We start from the raw sequence: 11,581 nt of genomic DNA, 5'->3' as shown, positions 1-11,581 counted from the left end.
AATGCACTTACCCAAAAATTTTGATTTTCAGTTTTGATTGTCAAAAAAACCTACCCTTGCCCAAATTACCAGATCAAGCCACTTACTATAGTAGGCAAATCTACCTTTACAATTTCACTGTGTCAAAGGGAATTCTAAAAGTAAACTGACTCCAGATAATGTGACATCCTACGTTTGGACAGAAAACGAGTTTAAAAAAGGATCTAATGAAATTGCTTCGTTTGTTTTTGATACACTTAAAACAACAGAAATGAAAAGCCCTATTACTACTGTGCGATTAGTAAGCGATGGATGTGGGGGCCAGAACAAAAATTCAATAGTCGTGGCCATGGTTCGTTTCTGGCTTTCTAAACATGCACTAAAAAATGTAAAAACGGTAGAGTTCTTTTTTCCCATAACAGGTCATAGCTATCTTCCACCAGATCCAGTATTTGGAGTCTCAGAAAAGTTTATGAGAAAAAAAGAGGTGATTTACAAACCATCAGAGTACATTGATATTATAGCCGAACATTCGAAAGTAGTAAAGGTTGGCCAAGACTGTGACGTCTTTGACTGGAAGAAAGAAAAGGATGTATTCATGAAAAAACCGGCACAATTTCATTTTCAACTGGGGACCTGCAAAAGAATTATTCTGACAAGAACTAAATATAAAAATGTTCTCGTTAGAGGTGAGTACACATAAAAGTCAGACTTGGGCGTGGCAAAGTCTTTAACCAAGCCAGGAAAACTGCTTTTCAACATGAATCCAAACTTGATTCCTTTGTCAAATTCATAATTCTAACCCACAAAAATCATCAATACCTATAAATCACCTTATTTTTCTTGGTTTTAGTTTTTAATTTAAGTTTAAAATATAAATAAAGCAAAGTTCAAATATTTTGGATCATAACTAACATTATCCATGAGATTTTGGTGCAAAACTCACAGTTAACCATATTTTGGTACAAAACTCACATTGTCTGAATTTTAAATTAAATTTACAAAACAATCTTCATTAAATACACCCATAAAATTTAGACAAACAGTTTCTATTACAACAAGGTTGTTACACAAAAAAAATTGAAGCATTATTCCATGGCCTTCAATAGTAAACAGTTTTTCTCGTTTTTCCGAAAGTTGAGAAACGTGGAGAATGTGAATTTTGCATCTATACCATTCATATAAAGTAATACTGGACGCCTAAGTCCCTATAAAATAAGAAGGACTGTCCTTATAGTTTTAATTTTAATACATCTAATTATAATATATAATAATAATAATATCTTATTTATTGTATAATTTCCTACTTAAAATAATTATTTCTTATTTTTTATCCATTTATACATGCTTGACATGATTTATGCATGTCCAGCAAGTCAATGTAGTAACGATAATTAATTCCTCTAGGAAGTAAAATATACTAGAAAAATTTAGTATTGTGTTTATTTTTTATTATAATAATATATAGATAAATTAGTAAAATCGATTAAACTGTAAATATTATTTGTTATGTATATAACATGTTAATAGTGTTGCCTAAAATTGGGTGAAAATTGTGAACCCACTACAATATTGACATTGTTTTGATTTTTGACATGTTTTTTGTTTGACCGACAGAAATGTCAAGCTTTCCCGGTGATGGGCGTATGAACATTTAAGTTGGATCTTTTATAATCAATTTAATATTTCATATACGTCAAAATATCATTTAAGTATTAGTCTTCGTAACTAGTGTCATATAGTTTTTACGTATTTAATATTTACTCGCCTTCAATACTTTTTAACTAGTTTATTCCATATTAGGCTTATAGATTTTTATGTGAGTGAGTAAGTGAAAAACCCTTAGTATAATAAACAATGGCCTGGAGATTCAAAGCCAGCAAATATAAAAATGCAGCTCCAATTGTGCCCAAACCTGAGAACTACGTTAGGGACATCAGTGTGGGCTCCTACCAGACTTATGGAAACAACATAGCTGCTTCTGCCAAGTTTATGGCATTCAATTGGGATCATGCCGGGTCTAGTTTGGCTGTGCTTCCTCTAGATGACTACGGCAGGAAGGGTAAATTGATGCCTCTTTTACATGCTCATTCTGACACTGTGACTGATATTTCTTTCTCCCCATTCCATGATGGACTGTTGGCAACTGGTTCACAAGACTGTTTGGTAAAGATATGGCACATTCCCAAGGAAGGATTGCAAGTGAGTACTATCTTAAACACACTCTTATACATCATACCCCTGTCAACTTTATTAATAATGCTACTAATAGTATGTTTTCTGTTATAAAATGAAAAATATAAATCTTAATAACATTGTCACCCATTTTTCTTAGTTCAAATAAATGGAGCTCTGCTTTAATTATAAGGACTATTGAAAAATAATTGTAACATGAAAGAAAAAGTACATGAGTTTAATTCTTTTTCTGAATCCTCAGCATCTCTGCATTATATTTTTTTGTTGAATAGGTACTTCTAGTTAAGAATAGAGTGACCTTCACCTCTACAATTTTTTTGTTTTTAGTTTGGCCCAGTTGTGCCACACCTAAATTTAATATTTAAATATTATTTTCCCTGTGGGCATATTTTTATTATAAAACAGAATATCCAATGAATTTGAACATTTAAAAAATATTTTATGTTTCATGGCAATAACCTGCCTTTATTGCCATGCCTGGTCATTACATATATTTTTCTGCTATTTTTTTAATTACATTTTAATTATTTGCATTACATGACCTCTTTTGGTGTAAGTTTTGTGTTAAATGTCACTGTTTTGTGCTGTTATCATCTTTTATTATTTTTCATGATTATTCCTGTTCTACACATTTGCTTTTCTGATTTCTGACAACTCAATTCACATAACTCATTTCAATTTGTCTATCTCTTGTTAGTCCTCTTGTACTTTTTCTCATTATGGACTTTTTTCTGTTATTCCATTATAATCCAATGTATATTCTTATATTTCACTATATATTCTTAAACATTTTAGTTTTATCTTGTAGTTTTTCAGTTAAAGAGTAAACTAGTAGTTTAGAAACACTTTAGATCAAATTTGAAAAACCTTAACCTGAATTTGCCTCTGACTATTGGCTAGGGTCTCAGCTATATTATCCTAATTTCCTCTTTTTTTTTTTTAATTCAGCCTATATTGTGTAACTTATTATTTTCTTGGCAATTTGAGGTTTAATTTTCTTTGTAATTGTTGATGAAATTCTCCTTACATTTAAATCCCAATTTTGAGGGTCATAAACACATGTAGGATCATTTTATTTTAATACCATTTTGTTCATAAGATATATTGTTCATAAACAGTTTTATCTGCAACATACAGTGTGACCCATTTACATTGGAAACGCCTTTATAAAATTTTAAGTTGTTAACCGATTTTAACAAATTTTTGTTAAATATCATGCCATAAAAGGTTTACATTAGGATATATTCAATTTTACATGGCATACTACCATACTTTTTCTTAGTCAAAAATAGAGAATTATTATTAGCAATTTAAAAAAATTTCTACTCCACATAACCATGACAAAAATTTCGTTGAAATATACTTACTTATTAATAACGAAGTTATGACAACTTAAAATTTAAGAGTTACTACACTATATGAATCAGAAAAGAACACCCTGTATCAATTAGCTGCCATAGAAACATAATTTTAGTTTAAATCCTAGTTGTCTCTACCAATAGTCATAGTCATAGTCATCTTTATTGATCCTTTAAGACATTCAAAGTAAATGTATAGGATACGTCACTACAGAATTTGGTATAAAAAACATTAATGTGTATAATACAATATTCACAGTAAAAAAAAATTGACAAAACATAAAATATATAAAATAACATTTTTACAAGTAAAATATGAAGCTATTGCAGTTTGTCCTCAAGATATTCATTTATAGAATAATATGCTTTTCTTAAGAGTAAATCTTTAACATTTTTTTTTAATTTAGAGATAAGTGGTATTTCTTTCACAGTTTTTGGCAAATGATTGTATAAGGTCAGTCCCATATATCTGAAGCAATTTTGAAATTTGGATGTTCTGTGTTTAGGAACTCATAAAGATTCAGCACTTCTTGTATTGTAGTAGTGATTGTCTGAATTTACTGGAAATGTATTGATTTCCTCTTTGACATAAAGTAAACATTTATAGATATATAGGCAGTAGAAAGTTAAAATTTGATGTTTAATAAAAACTGGTTTACAGGACTGTTGATAATCCAAATTAAAAATTTTACGGATAATTTTTTTTTGGTTAATGAACACTTTGTTACTATCTACTGAGTTCCCCCACAAAATTACATTGTAGCACATGTGGCTGTAAGCAAGGCTATAATAAACGTTCATTAATGCCGAGATGGGTAGTGTGTTTTTAATTCTAGATATAGCATAAAAAGCTTTATTCAATTTCATGTTCACTGAATTCACTTGCTCTGACCATTTGAGATTACAATCAATGAATACACCCAAAAACTTTGTAGAGTGAGTGGAAGATAACATATTGTTTCTATCGTGGATGGTTAAGATATATATTAGATGTATATTTAGATGAGTTGTATGAATGAAAATAAATAATTTGCGTCTTGTCAATGTTTAATATTAGTTTGTTGGTGTTACACCAGCATATAAAGCAGTCAATAACAGTCTTCATTGTCATTTTTAATTCCTCTAGTGTACGTGCAGAGACTATTAACGAGGTATCATCAGCAAACATTGATATTATAAGTGCCCTTATGTGATCTGGTAGGTCATTAATAAAAATTAGGAATAATAATGGTCCCAGCACGGATCCCTGTGGTACTCCTTTATTTGTCGTGTATGGTTCTGAGCTTGATTCTTTCATCTTAACAACACTCTTCCTGTCACTTAAGAAATTTATTATCCATTCTAGAAATATCCCTCTAAAACCAACGTTATCTAATTTATTGCGAATAAATGTTATGTCTAAGCAGTCAAAAGCACGTGATAGATCAAAAAATAGTCCTGCCACGTGGTTTCTACTATCCAATTCATCATAAATACGCTCAAACAAGCTGCATGCAGCCGTGAGTGTTGACTTTTTTGATCTAAAGCCGTGTTGGGTTGGAGTTAATAAATTGTATTCTTCTATAAAATTTAACATTCTGTTGTATACAACCTTCTCTATTACTTTTGAAATTATGCTAAGGACAGATACTGGTCTATAATTTGAAATATCATGAGGGTCATTCTTTTTGAAGATTGGAATAACTTTTGCCATTTTAAATATGGATGGAAATTGGCTGGTTGTTATTGAGAGATTAACTAAATGGGTTAAAGGAATCGATATATGATCACTTATCAGTTTTATTATTTTTACAGATATGTTATCAATACCAGTACTAGGCTTATTTTTTAGTTGATCGATTATATTTTTTATTTTAATTGGAGTTACGGGTAAAAAGAAAAATGTTTTGTTACACATTTTTGAAGTAGTACAAGAAGAAGGTAACGATGTGCCAAAATGAGTTTGAAGATTGTATTCTGTAATTGTAGCAAAATATGAGGCAAATGAATTAGCAATATCACAAGACTTGGTAATAATTTTATTATCATAATGTAAAATAATATCAGACCTGTTCTTTTGCCTACCAGTTTCACTGTTTACTAAATTCCAAATTGTTTTTGGTATATTGTAAGATTGATTAATTAAGTCACTATGAAAGTTTTTTTTAGTATTTATTAATAGAGAATTATATTCTTTTTTTGCCTGTTTATAGGTATCTTGAGACTCGAGACTTCCTATATTTTTTGCTATCCAGTGTAGATTTTTTAGTTTTTCACTAGCGTGTCTTACCTCATTTGTTACCCATGTAGCCTTATTTGTTTTGAGTGCTTTATACCGTGTTTTTATTGGACAATATAAATTTAGATTGTAATCTAAAATGCTAACAAATGAATTTGTGGCATATTCAACATTCAATTGTGAATAAACTTCATCAAAAACTGTAGAAGAAATCCCTGCTTTAAACATCAGCATATTTTCATCTGACATATCCCTGTAACTGATGGGTTTTTTATCTTTTTTCGATACTTTATTGGCTTGCAAATTTACACTAAGTGAAAATACTTTATGGTCACTGAAGTGACCCTCGAACACATTTGATTTATAAAGATGTGGTTCGACATTTGTCAATATGTAATCCAATTTTGTAGATGATGTTTTACCTACTTTATCTACGAAAACTCTTGTAGGAGCCTCAGATCTAATTGTCATTTGTCATATCATTTATGTATTAGTTGTTGGGAGTAATTTCTGCACATGCCTGTGAAATTCTTGCACTAGTGCATTTAAGTCTCTTCAGTGGGTATGGTAAAGTTTTTGTTTTATAACTCCTCAGAGGAAGAAGTCTTAAATTGTAAGATCAGGTATATGGGTAGCCAATCTTCTTCTTGCAGTACCGTCTCCTATCGGAGGTTGGCTACCATCACAGCAATCTTTACTTTGTTGGCTGCAGCTCTGAACAACTGTATTGAACTGCACCCATACCACTCCCTTAAATTTCGCAATCTATCAATGGGCTATCGCAGCCTATCAAAACGGTTTAAAAAATTTTCACTTAGCTATTTCTTCACAGTTCTGGCATAATGAACAGAACACCTGTTTAACTGGATACACAAATCTAATTGTTCATTAAGTGGAAGCTCATTTAATAGTATCCCACAAGTCAGTGTTTAAAAATTCTAAAAAGTACTTTGAGTTCATGTTTTTATCAAAGAAAAAAGGACCAATAATTCGCTTGTTCAAGAGACCACATCAGACATTGATTTTTTGAGAATGCTGGTTTTTACAGTGTATTATGTGGTTTATCTATTGTCCAATCCAATAGTAACAATCTTGTGATGGTGCTACTCCATTTGTAATGAAACTGGCTTCATCAGTGAACAACAGATATTTGTGATAATATTTAAATAGGCATTCCAATTGATTTGACCATTCTCTCTTCTTCTTTGTAAGGAGTTATTTACAAATTCTTTGAATGTTCTATTTATTTTGATTACAGTACCACAGTTAATATTAGAATGATCTACATGTCTTTCATTAAATATTGTACAAATTTCCCTGCCACTTCTATCAGTATTTCCCAAAAGACGTATAAGCAATTTCAATTTTTTCAAACTATTACAAATGTAAAATAGTAATATCATTTTCATGGCAACTAAGATCTAAGTGGAAATAGATTTCATAGCTGATAAAGTTAATAATCTAGGTGCAATAAAAAGTAATAATATTCAGGCTATCCCTTGATACATGGCACTCTTTGGTGACTTTATTATAACTTCTTTATTAATAAATACGATTTTTAAGTATTGAATATAGTAGTTGTAATCTAGGCCCTTCTTTTGTAGATTATTAAAAAGTCTAGTATATCAACAGCCTTCTCATAGTTGATGAAATAGATATACTTATAGGTATTTTTGTTGATCTCTAAATTTTTGTAATAGAACAGAAAATATATTTGTGAACAAAAGCATTGTTTTTTTGGTTCAGGTCTTTCTTATTTTTACCATTTTGCCCCATTTAACATTGTATTATAACTCAACTGATCCAAAACCAGTCACTTCATAGGCAGACACAGGTTTTATTTAGGTTGTAAACTGGTTGTGAACCGCTTGCAGATGAAACTATTGTTTTAAAACAATTACGTCGTGGGCGCTGGACTGTTTGAAACTGTTTGAAAACTGACAAAACCATTTAACAATACATATTGGCAATTGTGGATTTAACTAGATAAAAGTGAACACCATCTATAGAGGCTTAGAGGTTAGAGGGTTAAAGTTTTTCCCCGATCTGATTTTTAAAAATTCGAATTTGTATTTACTATAAAATGTAAGGTATATTGTTCTAGTAAAGTAAAATACAATGTATATTTTTCTAGTATTTTTTTCCTGGTAAATGGCTTTGGCAGAGCCAATTAGCCAGATTTTTCTAATACAATGTGTAATTTTCTAATAAAGAAAAATGTAATATGCATTTTTAGATTATATAGTAAAGACTGTTGAAATGAAGATGTTCCAGAGATAACAATGTTTCATATTAAATTATAATATATTTTTTTAAGGTTGTTATTGAATGACTATTTTTTTTTTCTATTTCCTGAAAACAACTATCAAATAAGTTAAATAAGGAAATACTTTCCTTCTTTTATCTATAGTTTTTTAATAAACCACACTATAATGAATTTTATCATATAAACAATGATGCCTCTTCCCACTGATAAGATCAATAAATTATGGAAAAACCAAGTAAAAACATTTATCATATACTTAAAACCAATACCTAGATAAAGGAAATTTGTATTGGAATATTTATTTTATCAATAAATTCGAGTGGTTTTGAAAATACATCTACCAAACTTGTAAAACAACAGTTAATATAAATATTATATAAATGTAATAGAAATATACAGTGACTGTCAAAAAAGCCGGCAACCCTGAAATTTTTAAGAAATGCAGTTAAAAACTTAACAGTGTTGGATTAGGGCCCTTTTTGTAGAAGTCTAATTTACCGAACCACATAATTTAATTTTCGTATCATGAAGTTATTTAAATCGACAGTGTACATACATTTGTTCAAATGCAGCTTTATTCAAATTATTCTTGAATGTTGAAAGATAACACTTGCAAAATCGCTGGTCTCATGAGAATTAATTAAATTTGGTTGAGTGGGACTTCGAGGAACCGGATAAAATTCAATTTCCCTGTTCCTTAGCCTTCTTGAAATTGCACACATATACTATTTTCCACATAGTGATGGACAAAAATATGCCGCTATTAATTCATCTTTGTAAACACCCAAGTTTGACATAGGTATGTTGAAATCGAGAGATGTCTATGTACGTGCACCTCATATAGTTAACAGAGAGCTATGTATGTCAACTGCAATGTGTATGCATGTTTCATCGATTTCGAGAAGCCATTTAACAAAGTACCACATGGGATATTAATTGATATCCTATAAATTTAGTCCATCAGGACTCGATGGTAAGGATATAAGACTAATCTATATCTGCAAAAAAACCAGCAGTGCGATTCGAAAATGCACTGTCCAAGATCTTCACAGTTGGAAAAGGAGTTCGACAGGGTTGCATACCACTATCACCAGCATTATGTAACATATACTCTAAAAACATCTTTAGAGAAGCCTTGGACGAAGCATAAGATGGTATTACAGTTAATGGTGAAGTTACAAATAATATTAGATATGAAGACAATACTGTATTAATTGCTGACAGATAGTGCGCAGAGACTTCAATGGATAATGTCATAGAAATATGTTACAAATATGGTCTAAACTAAATTGTAAGAAGACAAAAATAATAATCATTAATAGGAACACCATGATCAGAGGACAAAGAAAAGGGATGAACGAACTAATAAAAACGAAACACATTGAGAAGGAAACGTGGGTAGACTACTTTTGATCCCTATTTGCTAAAGTTGACGATAATGAACCACTAACACCAAAGGTGACAACAAACGAAGAAATAAATATTGAGGAGGAAGAGGTAAAGGAAACATTCGGAAATTAAAAAATAGAAAATCACCAGGAGAGGACAGAATACCGGACGAACTCATAAAGTACAGAGGAGTGGAGGATTCCTAAAGAGTGGAGATCAATCATCCTAATATCTCTCTTCAAAAAGGGAGACAAATCGGACCCGGAAAATTACAGAGGAATTCATTTATTAAACACAACACTAAAATTAACAACCAAAGAAATAAACTGAATGAAATTATAACACTAGCAGAAGAACAAGGTTTTAGGTCGGGAAGATCATGCACCGACGCTATATTTATAATGAGGCAAGAGCAAGAGAAATCATTAGAATACAACAAACCGGCATATCTATGTTTCGTGGACCTTAAGAAGGCATTTCACAGGGTCAAATCAAGGACGTTATCCACTTATTGTACGCAAGACAGATACCTCTAGGAATAATTAAAACTATCGAAAATATCTACCAAAACTACACAGTGAAAGTAAAAGTAGAAGAAAAACTAACTGACACAATTGAAGCTGGCTTTGGGATAAGACTGAAGATTCCCTGAGTCCTCTATTGTTTAACATAATCTTCACCGTAAAGAAACGGAAGCTTGAGTACTTCGGACATGTCATGAGGCATACTAAGTACCGGCTGCTACAGTTAATAGTCCAAGGAAGAATCGACAGTAGGAGGGGACCGGGAAGAAGACGACACTCATGGATGCATAACCTGCGACAATGGTTCGGACTAACATCGACCGAACTGTTCAGAGGTGCCGTAAACAAAGTCAAAATAGCCTTGTTAATAGCCAACGTCTGAAACGGATAGGGCAAAGGAAGAAGAAGAAGATCATGGATGAAATAATAAAAAAAAGTAACTAAAAAAGGATACCTAATGTGAGAAAAACAACTTAAAATAATCTGCTATGCACATAACGCAATACCACTTTCGTAAAGTGAAGATGATTTACAACGTATGCGGCGCCGATTTAATATAAATGCCAGAAAATGGAACACGTTAATTTCTTCAAAAAAAGACAAAATGCATGGTTATAAGAGCAAATTTACTAAGATGTAAATTAGTGGAAGATCAAGTGAATAGAGCAAACAGTGCCGCAGGTTGCCTAAATGAAACAATATTGAGAAATAAAAATTTCGGGAAAGAAATAAAAGGCAGAATTTACAAAACACTCATCAGAACAATAATTGCATACGCTGCAGAGAGTACAAAAATAATTTTATAAACAGCAGAGATGAAAACTCTTAGTAAAATTGATGATAAGACACTATAGGAGTACAAATGTACGATTTTAAGATATTTTTGAATTACTTCACTTCTATTTGGAATGTTTCGTAGTTTCAGTCCCCTGAGTAAACAAATAACGCTATCAATGAGATTATATGTGCAAATGATGGTTGATTCACTTTTATAACGAAACTTATGACTAAATGGAATATCACTAAGCAAGATGATTCAAAATATGGGGTTACATGGCTATCAGAATTAACAACCCACATTTAAGATTCACATAATCTATAATTCTATAAAGGCAAATAAAAGAATGTACTCAATTCACTGAACCATAAGTTAGAACAGGAAATGTAAAAGTTTTCAATTTGTGAGCTGGCCCATCACTAATGAATATTTTACATAAATACATTCTTACCAGAACTCATTATCTTAAGACAAATTTAAATTCATATATCAGTGTTAAACCAAACAGACCTGATAATGATCTGCCCGTATTTGGTTTCGATAACGGTGTTACAAAATGTTTCTAAATTTTTAATTTAATTGTTATCTTTTATACATTTTGGATGTTTGGTCTATAAAAAACAATGCAGAGGACTAATTAGACCTGTAGTAACCTATGAATGCCGCTATGAATACATAAGCATAGAAGATCACTCGCTAAATGCAAAGAAGCAGTGCAGACAACGGCTAAAGTTGTTTTAAAAGGTAATAACGCTATTTTTAGAAGAAAAGAGAACTGCTCCGATGAGGAGTACTGAAAAAAAACATTTTTATGAAAATTAAAAATTGTATTAATGTGACGGTTGGTGCTGCTTTTTGGCTACTAAATTGTAA

General features: G+C 31.1%; 1 protein-coding gene across 3 annotated transcripts in view; it reads left to right on the top strand.

Annotated features, from left to right (window-relative positions):
* Positions 1-1,600: 1,600 nt before the first annotated feature.
* Positions 1,601-11,581, top strand: part of pod1 (coronin) — a 49,747-nt gene continuing 39,766 nt past the window's right edge. For all 3 annotated transcript variants that reach the window (XM_072537401.1, XM_072537392.1, XM_072537383.1), the window contains exon 1: positions 1,601-2,181. In XM_072537401.1, coding sequence (XP_072393502.1) covers positions 1,837-2,181 — 345 coding nt within the window. In that variant the 5' untranslated portion in view covers positions 1,601-1,836. The remainder of the gene's footprint in view (positions 2,182-11,581) is intronic.

This window comes from Diabrotica undecimpunctata, chromosome 1, assembly GCF_040954645.1.
Source record: "Diabrotica undecimpunctata isolate CICGRU chromosome 1, icDiaUnde3, whole genome shotgun sequence".
Classification (NCBI taxonomy): Eukaryota; Metazoa; Arthropoda; class Insecta; order Coleoptera; family Chrysomelidae; genus Diabrotica; species Diabrotica undecimpunctata.
The sequence above is the reverse complement of the archived record's forward strand: the minus strand, read 5'-3'. Positions and strand labels throughout refer to the sequence as shown.